At 40.3% G+C, this 24,113-nt stretch overlaps 1 protein-coding gene across 1 annotated transcript; it reads right to left on the bottom strand.

The window, feature by feature from the left end:
- Window positions 1-3,697: 3,697 nt before the first annotated feature.
- Window positions 3,698-18,551, bottom strand: LOC117374953 (neuronal pentraxin-2-like). The gene is made up of 5 exons (XM_033971192.2): window positions 18,111-18,551; window positions 15,042-15,300; window positions 14,112-14,356; window positions 7,150-7,329; window positions 3,698-3,925 (listed from the first exon to the last, which is right to left on the bottom strand). Exons 1-5 carry the CDS (start codon window positions 18,549-18,551, stop codon window positions 3,698-3,700), a joined length of 1,353 nt encoding a protein of 450 aa, XP_033827083.1.
- Between the last annotated feature and the right edge of the window lie 5,562 nt (window positions 18,552-24,113).

The following is a 24,113-nucleotide window of genomic DNA, read 5'->3' as shown; positions in this document are numbered from 1 at the left end:
GCGACTCAGTTCGGAGTGTGCTAGGGGCAGAATGACACTTTAATTTTTACTCTATTCTTCCAAATCCAACCGCTCCCACCCCCTGCCGATCACAGTCAGAAACACTCTACCATTTCATTTGAATTATGGATTCTCCCCAACCGCGGGCGCTCTCCAAAAACTCAACCAGAACGAGATATATGGACCGCAATCCAATTAGCTGACAAATGATTAGTTATAGGCACTCTGTCTTGTTAGGGACAATGAGAAAGCATGGACAACAGCGGTGCATCTGTAATTTGTTTGTGGTGATGTAGTGTTATCATTACTGCAGAGATTGCGTCTTCACTAAGCCCTCTGGGATTTGACTTCTCACAAATCTACCTTTCAAACTTCATCACGGACAGGAGGAAAACTCAATAACTGCGGAAAATGTACTCCTCTAGCCCGCAGAAAGTGTTGTGTGGAATCCTAGGGCTGTCATAGAGACGGATGATATCAGTAACACTCCTGGATGACGCTTTTCTGTTCAATTCCCCTCTCAGTTAGATTTCATTAGTGCCGCGCTACACCTTCTGAAGGTAATTTGTCTTCCATCAGTGCTGCTCCTACCTCCGGGAGTGTAATTAAAGCAGGAGGGATGTGGGACAGTTTGTCATAAGCCCCAGAACAAGGCTTTAGTCAGGTGCGCGTCACTGTCAATCTCAGAGCGCACCAACGAGAGACCTCTTATGGGAAAGTGTATGCTCAGTGGGTACAGCGTATGGATGTAGTAACAACCCTTAGTGTTACAATGAATGTAAGAAGAAACATCACACATTTACAGTTATTCATGATTATTGATCCTATATGTGAGAAGATGTACTAAACTAAATGTTCAAAATGTGACACGTTAATGGGACATAAACAGTAAGGACTTTACATGGTTTTACTCTTTAGGAGTATAGCTTGAGTACAAATTACTTTTTTGCTTTTCTAATATTTTCACAATATTTTGTTATACTGTGAAATGAATAATTACAGTTATCAACTGATATATATCTTGACATCTGTAGAGGAGCATATGGAACGAGCACAAGCACACATGTAATTAACCAAAGCCAAAAAAGTGACTCATTTTAAAAAGATCATTAACACAGATAGTTATATTGTCTCTTCACCCTTAAACACATAGATCAGCCCTGGTGTTACTGTGTTGAATAATGTTCACTCATGGTTCCACAGAGTTGTAAGTCCAACCCCAGTTCCCCAGCTTGTGTTGTATCAAATAAAACTAGACCATTTATATAAGGTTTGTACAGATAATTTTTTCCCCCTGGGGAAATTTTGTAAAAAACATTTATCAAAAACATTTTTGTTTTCTCCGTCATTACTCCCCACTCAAGGGACTTGTGTTTGCAAACTCATATGCTTTGCGAAAGTAATCTGATAATTTTCCCATTTTTACTCTGGGGGAATCAAAGCTACACAGGGACGCTTAAAGTGATGTCTAAACAATAAGTCAAACTCTGGCCTAAATGCACATTGGCATTGATGATAGCTCTAGTGTAAAACTGCCTTAACTAATCATGTTAATGTCAGATTTCTTTTGGTCATAGTCACACAATAGCCGGGTATAATTGTAAAAATACCCTCTGCTGTGTCACAATGCAATCAGTATGAAGAAGCCATTCTCCCACCCTCCTGTGGCTGTGGCCCTGATAATCCTCAGATATTTTCATTTGCACCTGGAGCTCAGCCAGTTCAGAGGATTGGGTCACTGATGACAGCACTGCACAGATGAGAGACAGGCACTACTGCAATATGCTTCAACGCTACAAAATACACTCACACAGAATACTATTAAAAACACGTTATCTCTCCTCTTTCATATAAATGTGATGGGGAAAATGGCCTTGAACAAAAGCATTAAAATGTTAAATAAGTAAACTTTTTGCTTTTATGTACAACTTTTTATTAGGCTGCAAAAAGACATTCAACCACATGGCAGAGAGGTGCAAAACATACTGTGAATGGTCAGCGCACATGTAGGTGGCTTTGAAACACAAACACATTATTTCATTATGTCCCTCTTCGTCTGTGATCTTTTTAGGGCTCGAAAAGCTCACCAAATGTTCCCATTGTCCACAAGCAAAAGCACATATGGTGCTCACAAAAAGGCCATTCACCAGTGAGACAAAGCAACTATTTTGTCATAATTGTTTATATTTTTTTTTAACAATATTGCGCCACCAATTAATAGAGCAGAGAAAGCAACACATACAGTCATCTCAGGAAAGAAAATGTCTCAGTTGTAAATTTAAAAGACATGACACAGGATGACACAGCAAATCATTTTGATGTGCACTTTTATAAAACATTCAGCCCAGTCTCCCACCTGGTCAATTCACTTTTTAAAATGCTCCTTAGAATGGCTTTCATGTTTGTATGCAAAAATAAAAATATATGAAAATGTGTGTTGTTACTAGGCCAGTTGCTGACATTTTTTATATAGCAAAAAATATATATATTTAGATTTACAATAATGCTTCAGTGGTAGATTGCTTGAAATGAGAATGAATGTAAGAAGTACCTCATGGCAGTTTTGTCCAATATGATTTACCTTTAAATATACACTATGTAACATTTCTGGATGAGGATCCACCACTTGCTTGTCTCCATGGAGATGCTTTGCTTTGCTTAGAATGTTTCACAGTTGAAGTTAAAGGTAAGCTCTGTGGAGAGGCAACCCTGCTCACGTAAGGGACTGTTGAGCTATAAACATATCTGTAATTAAATTAATGCAAGATATATATGCATGTTTAATTTCATTCTATGGAAGTTTCCAGGCAAGACAATAACATCCCCATGGTGACCTGAAAAGTTGCATAGCGTAGCTTTAAGATAATTCCAAAATCGCTTAGTAATACTGTAAACATAAAAGTATAATTTCTAAATCAATCCCATCTCAAAACGGCTCACCATTGCATCGCTCCATTACTAGTCCATTATTTGCAGTTTGAGTGGTTACTACACAACCATTGCCGGGCATTTATTTCAGTGTTAACCTGTTAACGGGTAAAAAAAAAAAAATCTGTTTTTGACGTGGCAGCTGCTCAAGGGGCAGAGAGAGAGAGAGGTATTAAGCGTAGATTTTCCAGAATAACACACGGCTTTATAATCTCTCCAACCACGTCACCATAGCAAAACAGTGAAATCTTACATAACGTCTATACCGGCCAGACTACCATGCATTGTCATATTTCAGATGACTTCTATTTTATCTTCAGACAAAATCCAGAATAACCAGGTCTAGTCCAGGCTGAACTCCTTTCTGGGCGCTGTGTATAGCTTCTTCAAACAGGACCAAAGCTCGCAGTATGTATTAGCAGAGAATGTAACTCAGGAATAGTGATCCACGGCACTTCAAAGCCCTTTGCTCCAGCTCGTGCCTGCTTTGAATACAGTGCAGTGTTGTCAGTAGAAAGAATGAGAGAATCTTTTTTTTTCAAATAAGGATTCTATGAAAGCAAATCCGGAGAAGAGGAAATGACAGCATGTACAGTACTCTGATGCAACTGCGCGTTTTCTCTTAAGACGTTGCCTGTTGGACCATGTAAAAATAATACAAATGTTGCACCCTTTTCAGTTTAGCAGCAGCAGTAAACAGGAAAATCACTGTGTTTTGCATTCCCAACTTGGCGACACAAGCTAGCTTCTTGGTCTCATTGGTGTTTTTCTATGAGTCAAATGCCCGGTCTTCGCAGATTTCCAGAGGAGCTTTACTGGCGCCCCCGAACACCTCCACGTTGGCATCCACCCAGGGCACCACATTTCCGGGCATGTACGCAGAGCAGTTGGCCAGGCCCACAATGTCCACCGGCCGCAGCACCCGGTCCCACATGTTGAACTGACTGAGCTCACCCACAAACGCCTGGGTGGCATCGAAGCGGCCTCCGACGATGTCCTACAGAGATGGTGGTGACAAGAAGAGACATTTTAGCTCATTTAGCAGTAGCAAAACATTCATATTTATAATTACAGGTAGACTGGCTGCATTGTCCCTCAGTCATCCCATAAGTTCCATAGCAAAAGAAAATTTTGGACCAAAGTTTTTTTTAAATTTATTTATTTTTTTATTAGAGGGAATAAGTTCTGCCACTCATCCATGTAGCTCCTTCAGTTCTGACAGGGTTCTGGTGAGTCATGCTATCAATAAGCACATTTTCACACAGCTTCTTGAATAAACTTTGAAAAGATAATTTTGGACATGTTCAATGTCAGGTTTATACAAGAGTTTGTAGTATTTCTTTACCTTACATAGCGGCATAGACAAACCTCTTAAACTGAACCAAAGAATTTATGCCAACTTAATATTAACATTCCACGATTCAATTTTGTACAGTTTATGTATGAATAATTTTCTGTACTGTGTAATAATATTGATAACTATATAGGTCTATAAGGGGTTGCCCATAGTTCTTGTGTAATCCTTCTATTGTCCAGGTCTGATCCATAGCAAAAAGGTCTATAATTCAAATCTGTCCACCGGACAAAAAGTTGTAGGAGTGAAGACGTTTTGTTGCTCATCAAAGCCCCAAGCCATTTCTTCAGTTCTGGTCAGATTACTAGTGGACACTGCCTTATATCTACCTGTAGGGAGGAGCTAACTACACTGACACTAACACCTACTGCTTACGGTTTCTGTTTATAGGCTAGGTCTAATGAGCTACACTAAATGTACTGTGCCTGAGTCATAATCCTTCAGGCCCCTAATGAGTACTCTCACACCTATTAGCATAGTGGCAATTCCTATGTTTTTCTTTGTTTAGACTATGGGCCTTACCTGGACGACTGAGGGATTACACAGGCATAGGTCTATAATGGTCTTAATTTATACCCCACTTTTACACTATGTGTGTACTGTGTAACTTTTTTAGTGGAGGGTCTGCCACCCGCCACCTGAATTACATGGAAATATAATTCTTTTGCCTAGAATATTCCACACATGTTTTTTACATGTTACATCTGATCATTTATAGGTGGTGCACAAAAGTACATTGAACAACATGTATTCTTATTGTGAACATCACCAGCTTGTTTCCATGGAGTTTGATAAGTTAAATGCCATTCTGTGGAACATTACCGGCAAAGCAATACATTTTCTATGGAGACAAGCAGGTGGTGGACCCTCTACCAAAGAAGGTACATATGTAACCTAGCGTATAAAATCTATGAATAAAATATGATTATATACATTTACACTCTCTGTACATTCTAACATACTGCCTGTAAGCTCCGTTACCATAGCAACTCGAAAACTTCATTCATTCATTGAAGGACTATACGTTTACAAACACTTGCTTTATTTGAGTAGTTAATGACATTAATACTATGCATTTATGAATTCATTATGGTACCATTGTGATGTACATCTAGAATGTATTCATTGCAATAATGTTAATGAAATGCTGAAAACTGGAATGTCTTGTACAGGCCAGGTTGTTTGGATTGGATTTTACCGGACAGCAAGGTTTCAATTGTCAATGTCCAACGGACCACTGCTACATGAATGATACTGCTAATGTGGTAGGAGACTCTGCAGCCAACACACGTTCGCTCCACCTACTCCAGCACGCCTGGACTCGTATACACACACTCAAACTCCGTTTCCCTCGTATCATTTCTTCTGCTGATAAACTTCAGCGTGGTGTGGATTAATACAGAGGACCCTACTGTGGAACTCTTTAAGCAGAGCTTATCAAACGAACTGAATAGGGCACTCTGTAAATATACATACTTTTTTGCACAATGTTGTCACAATACATGGTACATCTATTGTGTACATGTATTGTTGTTATTGTTGAGTACTGTCTGTTTTTCCTCTGAGCCGAATCAGATATTCTTCTTCTTCTTCTTTTAAAGTGCTTTACATCAAAGAAGTGTTCTATAAACAGCCACATTATTATACCAGTGACCTTTTAGTCCATGGGTTAATGCATACAAACTAAACTGCCACCCATGCTCCAATTCATATCTTTGGTCTACTATCCCTACTTGTATCATGCCAAAATCAAAAGTAAAGTGCTTTGTTTCAGTACCTATCTGTGAGACTTCATCATGAAACGCTGCAGGTGGCAGTTGCTCACTTTCAGTTACCCCTCACTCCTCTCGCACCCTCACACTTCCACACTTCCTCTACCTGTCAGTCTAATTCCCACTTCCCCCCAAAAAAACACCTGTTCCCTGTTCAGGGAGGAGTTTGCAAATTAAAATAAATCAATTTCATTCCCATCAAACTGCCTAACAACACTGACTATTAATTAGCACAAACTTTTACCTGAGTGAAAATGAGTTTGTGACAGCCCCATAAAACTCCGAAGCAGATGTGGTACAAACTGATGGCATACCTCTGGGTATATTTCACTGTACGTTTCATAAGTGTATACATGGTGCTGTCAATGAGCTAATTGCTAAAATGACCCACTAAACCTGCACCCAAGGGCGTTCTGGTGCTGTTTAGAGCTAGATAAATGAGGTAATAGGGTGAAAGCAACTGTGGTTAAAGTGATGTGCATCTGACAGGTTAGACTTCTCATTTGACTGGTAGTTAACATGATTATATTTATATATATTGCCTATTTTTTAGACAATTGAAAATAGATGATAATACTTTTTTATTTTGTTAAATGAAGGTTTAAACAAACATTAAACAATCATTAAACAAAATAAAAAATGCCTTCCTTGTTCATAAATTGTCCAAGCATTTTGGATGAATGACATAGAGAAGTTGCGCTGCTGTGCTGGACTAACAGCATTCACTGCCTTACCTATGTCATTAGATGTATAAAAGCAAAGTGGAAGCAAAGCCAGACTGGATTGGGCTGGAGTGGACAATACTATCACAATGTCTTGAGGGTTCTTGTCCTGGGTTCTGGATCCCAAACAAACTTAATGTCATGCCTCCTCTCTTTAACTCTTGGGCAACTACAATTTATTCTACAACAGACGTACTCAGTTAACTCCTTGGTACTTCCTGTATTTTTGTATTTTTCTTCTCAGCCTTTTTCCCATTAACCACTACTTAACAGAACAAACTATGATAAATACTTAACCTCGGAACTATCCCACCAAGCCAAATAAAATGAGAAAACTCTAAAAACCTGTCACATGCTCTTAACGCATGCTCACCTGCTCTTGGCCCAGGATGATGACCCCTCCTGGTTTAATTGGATGCCAGGGGGCCAGGTTGTCCCCGGTACCCAGGCGCTCCCCGTCCTGGTACGCCTCCCAGAAGCCGTCCCGGGTGGTCCACGTGATGCAGATGTGGTGCCAGCGGCCGTCACTCACAGACAGGGGCAGTTGGGCCACCTGGGGAGGGGCAGAAGGGCAAGATGAGGTGAGACCAGGACAAAAGGGCACTGGGCCAAGGTTTGTGATGAAGCAAGTGTAACAGAAGTGAACAGTGATGAGAGTGGATTTAGTGCTAGTGTTTTCAAAGGCTTCTCTGATTACCATATTCGTGTTTCAGTGCTACAGAAGTGAAAAGTACTGTGTAAATACATTTTAGCAGTGATTTGAATCGGATTTGGCACACTGGTCCCTCACCTCACACATCTCTCTCTCTCTCTCTTTGAATATAGTTTTTTTTATCCTCTCTCATTGCATTACTCAAGCAGAAGAAGATTCAAGTCAGTCAAGTCACTTAAAATATTAAAAAATATATAGAGAAATCAGGGTCTACTTAAGCAGAAAATAGCTATTAATGGTCTTTCTGTTTATACTAAAATCATGGAGTAACTACAACAGTTGTACAGTCGTCAGGAATAAAACATATAACAAAAACATCTATACTTCTTGAAGTACTACAACTCCCAATAGCAATAATAAGTTTCACTTCAACGTTACTCAAACTGCCTTATATTTTTGTTACTTATTAATTCATTCCTCCATCAGACTTGGAGCAAATTGACAGAGCAGTGGCCAACATTCTGCAATTGGTCTGACATAAGCTTATTTTATATAAATACATCTTCCAGGACCTCTCTGGGTATGTAAGCGTGGTCATGGTGAATAAAGATATATACAGTACAATAGGCCTGACATTGGAACATTTCTGTGTGCATTAATTATCTGTACAAGGGTTAATAAAATAAGTAATTAGGTTTGTGTGGTCTAGGACAGGCTTAAAATAGCAGTGAATCCATCAGAGCCTAAAGACTGAGTGGGGAGAACCAACCAGAACATCTCGACATTCAAATCAATAATTCTTCAGACCATAGTAAGTTATTATGTCCTAACCATATACAGTAGTGATTCCAGTAGCCTTTTATATTTTGTATTTGGCAGTGCTATTTTTTTTTACGTATAACAAAACATATAATCAGAAGTTGCAGATGTTTACAATTTGTGCAAAAGCAAATGTACATATAAAAGCAACTCATTCATTTAGACAGTGCCTGAGTAAATTGTTTATAAGTATATTATTACTATTCACCCTCTAACAAGTGCAGGGGCTCTAGTCTAATTGGGGTATGTTAGCGACATGGGCGGCAATTAGGCTGGTGAGGGCTTCAAAGCATCAGGCCTCTTATTTGTGAATGCTCCAGCTGAGCCCGTGGACTGCATGTAAAATTTAGATTTCCCAGGTGACATCAACACATCCTTCAAAGGCCCACCAGCTTTTTGTGCATTGTGCTTTTTATGTGCATCAGAGAAAAACAAGCTGATATTTTATCAAACACTAAGTCAATGACATTATAATCCATAGGGAAAATATTACTAGGGTAACTAATTATTTAATGATGTAATATAGGAAAGGGATGTCTCACGTAAAAGTAATGAACAGCCATAATATTTCAGTACTGATTACAAAAACCTTTACTTAGTTATGGATGCCAGGTGCCAGTGGTGAACCTCCGGGAATTTTGGACGAGGGCTTTTGCTGAAGAAAATACATGCAGCATCAAGATTTGGGTTTTTTAGTAAATTGCATTCTTGTCCAATCTTCCCAACAGTGCGACAGCTGGGATAGTTTGCAAACAAAGTGAGTGATAATACAATGCTGTATCCACAAGGCAACTACAAACCACATGACTCATTCATTATTCAAATGAGAGCAGCTGATCTCATTTTCACAAAGACACACTTTTACACTCACTATGCAGATAAAGTTGTGCTTACTTAATAAAGGCTTTTCATCCATTTCCATCCGTTTTCTTCCACTTATCTGAGGCCAGGTTGTAGGGACAGCAATCAAACCAGGGACTCCCACACTTTCCACACCCCAGACACTTCCTCCAGCTCCTCTGGCAGGACCCCAAGAGACATAGTCCCTCCAGCATGTCCTGGGTCTTTCCCAAGGCCCCCTCCTGGTGAGACATGCCCAAAACACCTCTGCAGGGAGCTGTCTAGGAGACATCCGGAACAGATGCATGAGCCACCTCAACTGGCTCTTCTTGATGTGACAGAGCAGTGGCTCTCCTAGAAGCTCCACACGTGTCACTGAGCTCCTCACCCTATCTCTAAGGGAGAGTCCAGCCACCACCCACAGAGGAAAAATCCTTTTGACCGGTAAATCGCCTTTTGCCTTTTGTCTCTGCTCCTTCTCCTCCTGTGGTCCCCAAACCAGACCCCCTCTGGCCCCTGACTGTGCCTAGAAATAAAAACAATGAAAACAAACAGAGACAAAAGGCAACCCTTGAGGAGTCCAACAGGTCTGACTTACTACCAGCAGTGTGAACACAGCTCCTGTCATACAGAGACTGGACAGCCCTTAGCCAGGGTTGAATACCTTCTCCAGATCCACAAAGCACATGCTTGGGCAAACTCTTTTTTATGGGATGTGCATGTCTCTACCTACCACTGCTGGTTGGGCAAACTCCCATGAACCACCTGAGTTCAAGACACTTGGCCGAGCGTCAGACGACATGACAACAAATTTGATCGTGGACCTCGGCCCCAGGATGTCCTAGTGCCCCATGCACTGATGAACACCCTTGTGCTCAAACATAGTTGTTCATTATAGACAAACCATGACTAGCACAGAAGTCCATTAATAGAACACCACATCAGGGAGGCCATTCTTCCCGATCACCTCTCTCCAGGTGTTACTTAAATGCTCACAGGGGGGTTAAAGTCTTCCAGTAGAACATGTCTGTGTAGACCCTCAGTCGTCCAGGTCTGTTCCATCGCAAACAACGAAGTTAAATCTGTCAACTGGACAAATCTTGTAGGAGTGAAGACGTTTCGCTGCTCATCCAAGCCGCTTCTTCAGTTCTGGTCAGAATGCTGGTGGCCACTGCCTTTAAATCTATCTGAGGGGAGGGGCTAACTACACTGAAACTGTAAACAGCTATTGTCTTAAGTTTCAGCTGAAACTACCCTATTCAGCCCTTAATGACCCTGCTATTGTTCTCATTATTCTGGGTCTGAGGATGGAGTTGTAGATGGGGGAGAGATTATGTCTCAGGCCCCCATTTCTGTTTAAGGAAGGATTCTCTTTCCTAACAAAAATAGCTTCTTTAACTCCTCTCTCAAACCATTTCTTTTCTCTGGCTAAGATCTGAACTTCACTATCTTCAAAGGAGTGGTTAGTGGCTTTAAGATGGAGATGCACAGCGGACTGGGGTCCAGAGGAACTCTCCCGCCGGTGTTGGTACATCCTCTTATGGAGCAGCTGTTTAGTTTCTCCAATGTAAAGCTCACTCTTCACTACACTGAATGGAGTAGACTACATTACTTTGTTTATGGTTTGGGGTTTTGTCCTTAGGGTGAACCAATTTTTGCCTTAAGAGTGTTTGTGGGTTTGAAAAAGACAGGAATCTCATACAGGCTGAAGATTCTCTGAAGTTTTTCAGACACACCCGCAGTGTAAGGACTGGTGACACCTCTCCTTCTGGGTTCAGATTCCCTGTTGTCCTGTTTTTTAGCTCTATTAGATCTATTGAAAGCCCATTTTGGATACCCACAAGCAGAGAGGGCTTTCTCCACATGTTGCTCCTCCTTCACTTTTCCCTCTGTGTTTGTAGGCACCACTTGAGCTCTGTGGTGTAGTCTCCGGATCACTCTGAGTTTTTGCTGCAGTGGATGGTGTGAGTCAAACAGCAGGTATTGGTCCGTATGTGTAGGCTTCCTGTAAACTTCTACCTGGAGTCGTCTGTCCTCTCCTATTATTACTGCACAATCTAAAAAGGTCAGTTTGTTCTCCTTGGCTTCTTCCCATGTGAACTTGATGTTATGATTACAGTAGAACAATGGAGTCTCTGGTCGGTGCACTGTCTAGTACCCCTCCCAGGGACTCCAAGAAGGCCGGGTAAGCTGCACTGCTGGCACAACTGTGAGAGACCTGTCTCCAACCCAAAGGCGCAGGGACTCTTTGTAAACTGGGGTTCACTGGGGTGAATCCAACACATGACGGGTGAGCTGTAGGACAATAAGCAAGCCCACACCAGACTGCCACCTCTTCCTCCCGGGCAACCCCAAAGAAGTGGAGAGTAAAAGTTTCGCAGCCCAAGCTAGAGGTGTGACTAACTATATCTATTTGGTAACGCTCAACCTTTCACGTCTGGAGATCTGGTTGTTGAGGCTTCCTGCCTTTGAGTGCCTCAGAGATCTCTCTGCTCCAGCCACTTACGAATACTCCTGCAGGTGGTAGGACCACTGGATGATGGCCCTATGATGGCCACCAGATGCTCGCTGATGAGCACCCATCCCTGGCTTGGTTCTATCAAATATATGAATATACAGAGGTACAACTCCACCAACAAAGGGTCTGTGTGTACCTGATGATGTTAAGAGCCTGTCCTATATTGTCGGCTTTCTTTTACTAACCATGCTATCATGCATCCTCATCAAAACATGCCTTGAGTTATATTTTGTTTCATTTGCATATCTCAGTAATCACATACAATCACAAGCACATACAATTTGTGGGTGTGTTACAAATAATTTACTATTGGAAACTGCCCATTATTTCTGCCACAAAACTCATATGTAAATGAGAGTACAGCGGGTGTGCAGCGTGTCTCTGTTGCTGCTCCTATAATAATATCACTGAGTGCTTATTAGAGCAGCCCACAAATAGTTTAAGATGATTTAAACTCCGTTCATACCCTAACCCTCCTAACCCCTTAATGAAGTAGTTATCATCCAGTCATTATTAATAAATACATTTCTTCATTATGACTTAAGTCTTTCTTCATGCTTTATTAGGACTAATTAAGGGGTAGTTATTTAAAACAGTAACAAAAGTACAAGCAGCATAGCCATGTGCTATTATGCTAAAAATCTGTAAGTGAGTTTAACAGATTACACACACAAAAGGACACTAAAGCCTCGTGAGCCCCAGATTAAACTGTTGCCATCACACCAGGCTTTAAAAATAAAAATAAATCAATAACAATATAATATATTACTAAGGAAGCAAGATCAATGTGGGTCTTCCATTGCTGAAAAATAACACATAGTTCCCACCAAACCCAGACAGTGGTGCACTTTTTAATAGTGCTGAGACCTCTTTCATCCCACTCAGTATGCATCCAAATGAAGCGCATAAACAATCTGCTCCCCTGGACCCTGTTACCAGTGCCAACAAGTTCAACTCATATCATATCACTTATCCAGCCTCCTGGTCATACGCTCTGTTTCACTCTATCTCTGTGCATTATAACTTCCTTTTTACACGGCCAGCACCTTCTGATCTCTCCTTCTCCCTCTCCTCGACTCCATCACTGCAGACTCCTCGTTTTCTGCTTTCCTCTCTTCACTCGCTCGGTTCTTTTCCTGACGCCATCTTTCTCTAATCTGTCTGACTTGCTCACATGTATAATGCATGTATGGGGACCTATGCAATGTGCCAATAAAGCCTTGTGTAAATAAGTTGGTGAGGAAATGTGGTGTAACCCACTCAAATAACACTTAGCAATGCATGGGGTGATATAATTGAAGAATTTTTACTCTGAAGTTAATTAATAATAATTAATAATTGTGGAAAATGCTCTTAACCAAACGTTTACATTTTTGTTGTCCTTGCCCCACACTGTAAGTGAGATCTTTTGATCAGTTAAAGTGCATGTGACAGGTTAGAGCACTTTTTTCACTCATTTCACTGCCTATCTGGTTTTGTGTACTTTTTAAATTTTATTGAATTTATACATTTTTACTTTCAGGTTTATTATATTTACTTCCTGATTGGACATGGGCAGCAGGTAATTCCAGTACTGTTGCCTAGCAACCATAATGTAAACAAGGGCCAAAACTTAAAATTACATGATACTTATAATTAGACAAATAAACATAGATGACAACATATTTAGTTTGTTAAATCAGTGTTTAATCTCTCAGAAAAATGTATCCCTTGCTTGTAAATTATACCTGCATTTTTGATTGCATTTTCATTGGTGATGACGTAGAGGTATTCTGTTTTAGAACTCTCCATTACTTCCTGTTTTTATGTACCCACAAACTGCCATTTAACTGATGTAAAACTATATTTATTACAGGTGCTATCCCACTAAGCCAAGTAATAGAAAAACATGAACACCTGTGCACATATGCACTTTAACATTTTGAATGTGTGTTCTTCTGTTCTATATCAGCAAAAGACCTATAGTCTAATTACAGGCAGTTTCCACATCCCGATAATGAGTTACTTTTCTTGGTTGCGTGGGTAAATGTTGAATGTGGGTCAATGATATGAAATCTTAATAAGGTGCAGATTTATGTATTCAGAGCTGATAGCCAGTAATTCTGTATCCCACCATAAGTTCTCATTGCATGTACATATTGGCATTTAGCAGTGTGCTGCTGTGTGCTACATTTCACCAATAACATATACTATTCATGTCCTCGTGCTCAGTGACATGCTCTACATTTACTGAAATCATTATGTTGGATAGGCGCACATGAATTTCTGAATGTAATGATGACACCTGGTTTAACTGCACTATTGATGTGTTTTTTTTAGATGAATAGTAAGTAGTTCTTCATATTGTGGTAACCATACTACGCTACCGCCAATCTTGCAGTTACACGTTACACATTCAAGCCAGTAGGGATGTAAATGTCTCTACATCCACAAAAGCAATGCACACACTTTGGTCTCTTGGAAACCCTCCACCACTTTGAGCTATAGAGATATTTAGATCACATACCTTATCATTAACAAGAAGTTCTATAGGATTATTGCCCCACTCGATGAGGACTATCTCGTTAGCCTGTCCTGGGACACCATAGGAAAAGGGGGTTCCAATGCCAGGGCTAGCGCTGGACTTGAGCCACATGCAGACAGTGAAGGCATACATTTCCGGAAGGCTCTTCTTAATCCGTCCATACAAATAATTAGTACGAAGAGGCAGGGACACCTTGAAATCCTCAGGTGATTTGAAGGCATTATTATCTGTTGACAGACAATGGAAACATATGGTTAGCTTGATGCACTGAAAATAGGCAAAACGCTTCTTTGAAAGTTTGTAAGATGTGCCACTGTTGGTTTTAGGAATGGCATGTAGTTCTAGCGCCTCCCCTGTTGATTTCAAACCCCATATCCAGTTTTGGAATAACACAAGAGAGAGCATGGATATTCTCTTGGTCTCTGTGGGTCCGCTGTGGGTCTGCTCACATGCACCTGGTGCTGCAGTGCTATCATTCAACTGGGGAAATAGTATTCCAGCTGACAGATCACATCCACAATGTCCAAATTCATTGTGAAGACTACATCCACTTGGCACTGACACAAATGTTGATCGTAATTGAATGCAATAAGGCCCAGAGAAATAGTATTTTACAGAATCTCTTTTTAATAAAGGTATAAAGTCTTTTGGGATTTCTCATACTACTATTCATGTCACTCAAACAGAAGCTTGGAATTATATTGGGTTTTTTTTGGCTCAAGAACTGAAGTGACCATTTTGAATGTTGGAATAAACCTTATAAAATTGTGGCCTCCTGACCCAAACAATTTTAAGAATAAATCTAGAATCTAGCCAAAACCAGACAAAAAAATTTTTTTAACTAAAAAGAATAGTTTGTCACTGTCACATGTAATGACTGCACCACGCACATTTATGGTTATGGTTACTTACTTTTCTCCAGCTCGGTGATGCGTTCCATAAGAGCGTTGAGGGCATTCTCGGTGCGTTGCCGATGGGCGGCGGTCTCGTTGTACAGCTGGCTCTTCTCCTCCTCTAGCTCGGCCACTTTGCGCAGCAGCTGTGTCTCCAGAGCTCCCAGCCTCTGTCGGAGCACGTCCCTCAGCTCAGGAGGTAGGGGGGCCAGGGCGGACGACACACTGTGGGACAGGGACACGCTGGAGGAGGAGTTAGGCAGGCGAAGACTCTGCTGCTGAAGGGCACAAGACAAAGAAAATGACTCTAATGATAGCTTCACTATGTTTGAAGTATGTGTAGTATATGAAATTTAAGTAGGAAAGAAAAGTCAAACTTTAAGCGATGACCAGATTTGGAATAGTATAACACCATACCACCCATTTGTTAGAAAATACAAAACTCTAAAATTAACAGAACTATATACGTAGAAACTTGTATTTTAAAAATTTACCTGAAGAATGTTCATTTTGCAGTTAACTTTCAAATTTGCTGTTTGGGTAAAAGGTACACTATGTGGAGGGCCCCCCACCTACTTGTTTCCATGGAGATGTTATTGCTTTGACTGGAATGCTCCACTACATGGTATTAAACTTATCTTTCTCCTTGGAAACACCATCAGGCCAAATTACAGTAAAAATGCATGTTTTTCATGGCACTGTGAATTACTCAAAATTTAGTTCAAGTTCAGTTCAAAGTTTAAGCAAATAGGTTTACTAGTATGTTTTTTTTTTTTTTATTAAACATGACAAACTCATGTCAACAAATAATTTTAGATTTTACTAAAAAGCCTCTTTAAAAACATTTTTTTGGAGAGCACACTGTGAACATTTCTTTTGTTTCCATGCAACAAAACCTTGAATGTCTCTCTCTTTGATAAAACATACAAACATAGTTCTATGAGTCTACAGCAAAACTAACCAATTACGTACAGTCTAAAAAGTGAAAAGTTTCTTTTTCTGTGTTTCCGGCAGATGCTTGCAGGAAATTGCATGTGTGAAATAATGTGATCAGGGCCCTCCAGTGAGAGGAAATTGAACCAACTCTACAACCTGGCCCATGTGTAACAGAAGTATGCATATTGATAACCCATGGCCTCACAAACTATTTCAAATGTATAAAACTTGAATGCAACATTACTAAGTAACTGAGTATTTCAATGCCTCTTATTTTGACTACTTATTCAACTGCAATTACTGTGACTGCCCACCTTGCTCCTGAAGTAAAATATACACTTTTGAGTTGCCAAACTCTTTTCTGAGCAGAGTTTTGACAGAGCAGTAACAGATGAAGACAGCCTGTACTCTGCAGAGGACAGTGATTGGTGACCGTCCAAACACCCCACGCCTGGGTCAGGTATTAAAGGGACAGGTGCCGTGTGACGTCAGAGCTCACATCAGGACTGGTGCATGGTGCTGGTTGTGAATGTAGAGGACACAGTGTCATCCCTGTTTGGACCTGTTTGAGGTTAAAGGTACGCTAAAGGTGGAGATGTAATTGTTTTGCATGAACTTTTCCACAGTAAGACATTAAACTTATGGCATCTCATCAGCTGAATAAATGCAAGATGCACAAGTTTAATGACTTACTGTGGAACATTCCAGACAAAGCATACAGATTTGACACCCACCAGAAAAATGCATAGTACACCTTCAATAGGTCCTCAATACAATATCTGAATTGTGTGTGTAGTGAATACACACACATATTCAATATTTAGTTATTGTTACTGTGCAAAAATCGTATCCATTTGAGGACATATTTTGTATCATTAGTGCAATCATGGTTCTACTACAACTAGTTCAAAATTCACACTTTCTTATCAAGTTTACTAAAAGCACCTGGACCACAGCCCTATGTCCCAAGTGTGAGGTCCAGATGGTTCTGATTAGTGTGAGAGAGAGAGGTCCTGCAGGGATACTATCAGCAACTGCAGCCTTCGCAATAATCATTAGGTTAAGCATATGCAGATCAATAACTATACAATTAAAATGCAATATAACATACATCCTTGGAGATGCAGAGGAGGCCTGATTTGATCTGGGTATTATAGGCCCTAATCAACGAGAAATGCTCTTAAAGAAAAGATAGAGAGTAGATATACTACAGCAGCAATGCAGCAAATCTATCAAAATAACCTTGTGTTGAAGTAAGCAGCATTGTGTAGTTGTTTATGCACGTGGAGGTCAGATGGTGAAGAATGTACTCCACTCTGGCTATGGCACTGGAGATAAAGCTGCTATTGTAGCTATAGGTGACCTTAATTCATGTAAATATAATCTCTGTGGAATTACCATGCTCGTCAAATCGGCAGCAGGAGACCAAAAGAGCTCACTGATGCATTAGGAGATACACATAATTCAATTTACAGTTTAATTTAGGTGAGATTTACTTTTATCAGCTGCAAAAAATTAGTCACATTATAATTGCTGATAAAACGTATGCAGATCAGTCACACGTATGCACACATACACACAGGCTCATGCATTATTCAGAGTTGCTTAGTAAATCCCCACAGCACAAGCGTAACGCACACTCCCATCACCTCTGACTAGATTTGGTGTCTCAGTCCTCATTAATGACTAATGATATCAGCTTTTCCCGCTGTGATCGGTCCTTTAAGTGACCCTTTGATCTCACATAACCCACTGATTCACACATCTTAGCACATATCTGCTGTGCTGGCTTATGGCTGCAGCTTGGAAGCGCAGAGCAGTGAGAGTACGGGGCAAAACCAGGTCTAATGGTTGGCCAGCATTTGAGCATAGAGATCAGCTTTCATTATCTGCTTGATTTCTCTAAGTGTTTAGAACATTTGGCAAACTTTATGGCACTTTTTATTGGACAAATCCTCCTGTGCTTTGTTTTAATCTTTGCATCTTTTTCCCCACATAAACAGCTGAAGTTCTGCAATGACTGTAGATAGCAGGATTTGGATAAGCCCACGTTTACATTTAACTTTGACTCCTGGCTGCCACAATTTGCAGGAACCATACATGTATCTGGTTTGTAATGGCGCGCTTCATTTTATCGCGTGAGCGCGCTTACCTCCAGGCTCTCCAGCCGCCCCTTCAGGCTCTGCATGGTCTTGCCCAGCTGGTCGATGGTGTCACCAGGGTCCCGAGGCAGGTCGCCCATCGTGTTCTTGCCGTAGTCTTTGCGTCTGGAGCCCTGACCTCGGGACTTGCTCTGGGAGTCATCTGTAGCTGCCTCGCAGCGCGCCAGTTTGGAGTTGAGCTCTTTGATAGTGCCCTGCTGGCTCACTATAGTCTCCTTCTGCTGCAGGATGGTCTCCCGGAGCTGGATGATCGTGTTTCGAAGCTCTTCCTCCACGGAACTGCTCGGGATGCGGTTCCCTGTTTGACCGTATCCACAACCCGGTTCCGCGCCAGGAGGAATGGCATTGCACACGAAACGGCTACCTGTGGCATCTTGAGTCCGCACCAATTGTCCACTCGCCAAGTACAAAAGCCCAAAGAGTATAAGCATCCCGACGAGGCGCACCACGTCCGACTGGAACTCTCAATGAGTAGCTTCGTGTTCCCCCTGTACTCCTTAAAATGTTAACACCACTTTGATCTCGTTTTGAGCGCCTCAGCAACTGTAGGCAACATAAAACGCAAACAATGGGAAAAGATACGACTTATTAGTTCAGTGCTATATCCATCAATCACGCGTCAGATAACTTGACTCTTACTGTTTGATATCCTAATAAAAGTCAAACCTTACTTTGGACAGTTTACTCTCCGTAAAAAGAAGCGCAGAGCGCATTACCCTCTGTCTTAGCTGAAGCAAGTTCACTGATTTTGATGTGTTGATAAAAATATCAGATCTCCATTGTGTCGAGAGAAAGAGAGTTGTCCCAGCGCAGCCTCTGCGCTTGGCTGGAGCCAGTGAGTGGTGCTGAAAAGACAGCGACGCTGCTCAACCAGATTATTATACCGAGATGCGCACTGACGCGTCCGCTCCTCGCTCGTGCGCACTCTCTGCGCGTGCGTCATTAGTGAACCACAATGTGTCCAAGTCATATGTTGGACAAATATAAGGGACTTAGTATTCAGACTGGAAAGCAAAATAGCATAAGAATTATTTTCAGTGTTCATGCGTAAAGCGTTTCAAACACACGAAGATCATTTATTGAAAAGCTTATGCTTCACTCAAAAAATGAATGTGGTAACATTAGGGTCAGCGTTAGCCTGTGCTAGTGAGATTCTATTCAACTGAACTTTCTTACATTATTAAATGTCTCAAGACAAAGTTAAACAGTCCGTGCATGTCTGCTCATTAGGCCCATTCAAATCCAGATGAAAACCACTATGCACTTGTCCGATTAGGTCCACACTGATTTAGTTTTATTCATCCGAAGACATTTAAACAGGCTTTTACATGAATCATTCTTCAGCCCAGTGCATGCTGACTGGACTTTTATTGTTTAAAATCTTACAGAAGTACGTCGTATTCCTAGAATTTTTCACAGGAGCCCATCAAACGTGTCATACTCTCTGAGAAATCTGTGAGCTTTTGAGAACAGGGACTTTTTCAGGAAAAAAAAAATCTATTGAACAAGGGACACTGCCTTACACAGCTGCAGAAGTGCTGTTGGTACAAGCCCTTGTGATTTGTCTTTCTCACAATCTATACACAATGTGCAGATGAAGCTATTAGCCTCTCCCCAGTCCCCCCTGGCACAGGCACAGCGGCTTTTGTTTGGCATTACCTTCATGTTTTTGTCAAAATAACTCATATGAGCCAGTGTGTGTCAGATTTCTCCTAAGAAATGTGAAATAAGAAAACTTCAAAGACACATGTCAGCTCCGATAGGATTATGAAGCAAGATTTTCCACAACATCAATCAGTTTTTTGTTTAAATATAGAGTAAAAAGAAGCATGGCACTGTGTGCTACTGCTAATCAAGTCACAGAGAAAAACAACAGAGAAAATAATCCATACAAGTAGTGACTTTTTGTTAAAAATCTCCCTTCAATATTGATAAGAGTTGCTGATAGGCCAAAACTGTGGTTTTGTCACTTGTCCAATGATGTTGGATTATAAACCTTTACCCTGACAGTTAAGTGTACCAAAGCAAAATACATGTATTTATAATTAAGTCCAATATGGCTGTGTCATTATGAATCATAAATACAATGTCACACAATATATATTTGTATTTAATAATGATGAAAACTAATATAGCATTTTATGAAGAGCAAAATAGCACAACTGACAGAACAACACACACCTCAAAAAACATTGTGACAAGACATATTGCAGAATGAACCTGTCTTTTCCCTACCATCAGCTCCTGTCTGTTGATGGGGTTTGAAAGCCCAGTGTCCTCCTGTATTAATGCACACTCAGCGAACATTCCATGTATCCGGAGCTGACAGGAGAGCGGCCACATTAGTCACTGCTCAGGCCTTTTCTATGTGACAGGTCCCCCATGTGTCAGAGAGATAGCCAGATTTAACATGTGAAATCCTTACTTACCCCCGCCACACTGAGCAGATGACAACTCTCACTTCAAAGTTGATGGGATCGTGCTATTTCGCTTTCATGTTGCAACTGGTGAGAGCTGGAGCTGAAGCAACTTTCAGCTGTGTGTTTTTTTCTACCCGCTCTTATAAGGGTTAAGAAGTCAGGAGGGATAGATATCTTATCCCCACTTCCTTTTCCCATCTTAATGATTTTATTTTAGAAGGTGGTTCACAGCAAAGCACACTTTCATTTTTGATCTAGCACTCAGGTATCAGATTTCACCCTCTGGCGTGCAAGTACTAGCAATATAGAAGCACAGCCCTTATTAGGAAGATGTAGAGTTTGAATTATATTGATTCTGTTATGTTTATGTTTAAGGCTGTATTTGCGAAACAGGTCTGCACATAGTCCTTGTGTCGGTATTTTGCATCATACCTAGGAGAAAGGGAAGGGAATCTGGCATATGTCAACCTATTTATTTATTTTTTGGGCAAAATATAAGCTGCAATGTTATTTTTCATTGCATAACAGAAAAAGAAATGTCTACATAATACATTATTTTTGTATTTATTTATTTGATGGGCACAGTGCATATTAATGAACATCTGTATCTGTTACTGAGTAAATATGCCAGCTTATAGAGAAGGATCTTATTTCCATCTGTTGTTCATATAAGCTGTTTGATTGTTGTGCATATATTCACAAAACATGTGGTTGTGATTGTAAATAAAAACAACATTTAAACTGTTATAACATATTTAGCTCATATCTGAGGGGATAGGTTGTGTGTTTATAAAAAAAAATCAAAAAAAAAAAAAAATCCTACATAATTTATCCTTAAATGACATCTTTATAAACCAGTTTACTTCTTTTTTCCTGCCCTGGAGTTCATAATACATTATCACTTTTACAGAATGGTCTTAAACTGTCTCTTGTTACGACTGAATTCAAAATATCTAAATTAATGGCGATGCAAACTTCACTGACGCTAGTAACAAAAATCACAATCTGAGCAGCATACAAAGCTGTTCTTATTTATGTATAAGTTTCATAGTGGTGTAATTAGCAATTTATCTACTTGACATGTCTCTTCTTCTGTTACGCAGTGTTGTAGAAGATGCTTGTATACACTTAAAGCTGCACTATGTAACATTTCTGGTCAAGGGTCTGCCACCTGCTTGTCTTCATGTAGATATTAATGATTTGTCTGACATTCAATACATTTCATTGCTACAAACAAAAAACAAAACATGTGCTGTTACTGTTAGCAGGCTTGCCTCTCCACAGATTGGACGTCTAAATCGGTCTAGGGGTGAGACCTGCTCATCTCCATGGACATAGAAAAGTTTAGTCCAACCACCATAATGACTTTTTAGTACGTAGAGCTGCTGTGTTATTGTCAAAGTGTCAATACCCTGAACCTGATGAGGCTTCTTTAGAGTAAAGTAAAGCTGCCATGGCTCTATGCTGGAAAAACTCATCTTCTTTTTACTCTCCTGTCATAACTGTCAGAGCCACAGCACTAGTGTGGATGTGAAGGACATTTTATGAATGAAAAGAGAAAAAAACACAGAATCTAGTTGACAATAGCCAGCTTTAATTATAAGGATGTCTGCAAAAGTGGAGAGGCAATGAAGTGGTTCTGAGCTAGGGCATTGTTTGAATTATGGTCAGATTGATGTTTGAAAAAGTGTGAAAAAAACAAGATTCTTTCTTTATATAGTAGTTCATTGTCAAAGCAAGCGGAGTCGTGACGAAACTCAATGCGATATCTCACCTGCTTTTAAGGTCTTTGCATAGAGATCTGCACAGGCACAGTTCTAAATGGTAAAAGTACAACAACTACTACTACTACTACTACCACTAATACGATTATTACTGTGCTGATTGTTTTTCACATTTTCCTTTAATCTTGTTATTCCTACAACAGCAACATCTACCATCACTTCAGACATCCCTACCTACCGCAGCTACTCAAAAAACTACTACTGTTTTTACTCAGCCCTGTGTTGCATCATGGGCCAGAGATATCACTATTCTATACAGCTGTGAACTTTGGTGACATCGCCGTATGCCCAGTCCGTCACCACTCCAGGAACCTCTTAAAGAAATTGCCACTTTGTACCCAGCTCCCCTTTGAGGTGTTCAAATTGTCCGTCCTATTGCTACTTGAAGAAAATAGTTCATAAGTCTCAGCTTTGTGTAGTGAGTCTTGGTATGTGCCATTATAAAGTATAGTGTTCTTTATTGTTTTGCTGTAGATTCATGTGTGGGCGAGGTCTTGGCTCACACCCTCTGTTACTTTTCAACCCTGTGTCTGTTGTAACTGTGAATTCATTACTGTAAAAAACTAAATAGGTAATGCAGTATATGCTCTATAAAGTTAAGATGCTGGATAATTGCTGAAAGTTTGAAATATAGATAAAGTTCAAAAGATCTAATTATTTTATCAAAGGAACAAAATATGAATTACACTGAATTATACTTTGTAGATGAAAACTACAGTCAACCTTGAACCAGGTCACTGCAAATACTAGAGTCGCTATACTCTTATACACTTATACACTTGTACAGTATATATACTATACACTATATAAAATATTTGAATGATATTGTTGCAATCAGTTATGGTGGATGAATTAAAGGTATACTTATGTAACTTTTCTAGTGGAGGGTGTGCCATCTGCTTGGCTGGAGATGTTATCACGTTGTTTGAATGTTGATTGTGTATAAACTTATCTATCTCCATGAAGACAAGCAAGTGTTGCCACAATTGCCAAATTACAATTAAGGTGTAAAGTTTTTGTGAGCAGTAAAAACACCTGTAACTGAGTAAGTGCAAGACAGATGTTTAATACTATATTGTGGAACATTTCAGGCAAGGCACTGACATCACCATGGAGACAAGCAGATGGTGATCCTCCATCAGAAAAGTTGCATAGTGCAGCTTCAGCATTAGCAGTCCATGCAGTGTATTCTGCCTGTGCACACTGAGCCATTGTGTTCAAGAGCCGTTTGACCCTGTGTCCCTATCTCAGCAGCAAATGTCACATTTGGACGTTTTTCATCTATGGATTTAACATTAAGCGATAGGTCAAGCTTTGAATAAAAGATGTGAAGATCTTTAAGATTTTTTTCTCTTAAAATTGGTTTTCTAAAAGTCTGATGTTTCTGCTATCATTACTGCCTATCTAATTAGAAACTTGACCTTGGTAAAAGCAGATCTGGGGGACAAATCTATCTTAAAAGTAGACAATTATTTTATTCCCTTTGCGTCATCTCTGGCTTTTTATAATCCATCTTGTTGCAGGATGTGGGGCAGTGCTTCCAAAGAGAGGAGAGACAGGACTTTGTTGCCGCACTAGTGTCTTTGATGTAGTGAGTGGCATTGAAGGGAGCCAGTGCAGAGAATGATCCGGGTCAGACGCACCGCACTGTAATCTGGCTCTCTCTCCTCAGGCTTGTTTTATCAGCCTCCTGAATCACTGGCCTCAGAGAAAGTGGACATATGAGGAAGTTTAAAAGAGCTGTTTCTTTCACTTTTGGACTTTGGGACTCTTGGGCAGTGACTGAGTG

This window comes from Periophthalmus magnuspinnatus, chromosome 8 (genome assembly GCF_009829125.3).
Source record: "Periophthalmus magnuspinnatus isolate fPerMag1 chromosome 8, fPerMag1.2.pri, whole genome shotgun sequence".
NCBI lineage: Eukaryota > Metazoa > Chordata > Actinopteri > Gobiiformes > Gobiidae > Periophthalmus > Periophthalmus magnuspinnatus.
Note: the sequence above shows the minus strand (reverse complement) of the source record. Positions and strands in the feature narration are given on the sequence as shown.

What these genes read in the sequence shown, in the direction of transcription:
- LOC117374953 (XM_033971192.2), bottom strand. Translation starts at nt 18,551, where the DNA reads ATGCTTATACTCTTTGGGCTTTTGTACTTGGCGAGTGGACAATTGGTG. An exon ending in CATCACCGAGCTGGAGAAAA is followed by an intron (nt 14,357 to 15,041) that starts GTAAGTAACCAT and finishes GTCTGTCAACAG; the next exon opens with ATAATAATGCCTTCAAATCA. An exon ending in AACTTCTTGTTAATGATAAG is followed by an intron (nt 7,330 to 14,111) that starts GTATGTGATCTA and finishes GCCCCTCCCCAG; the next exon opens with GTGGCCCAACTGCCCCTGTC.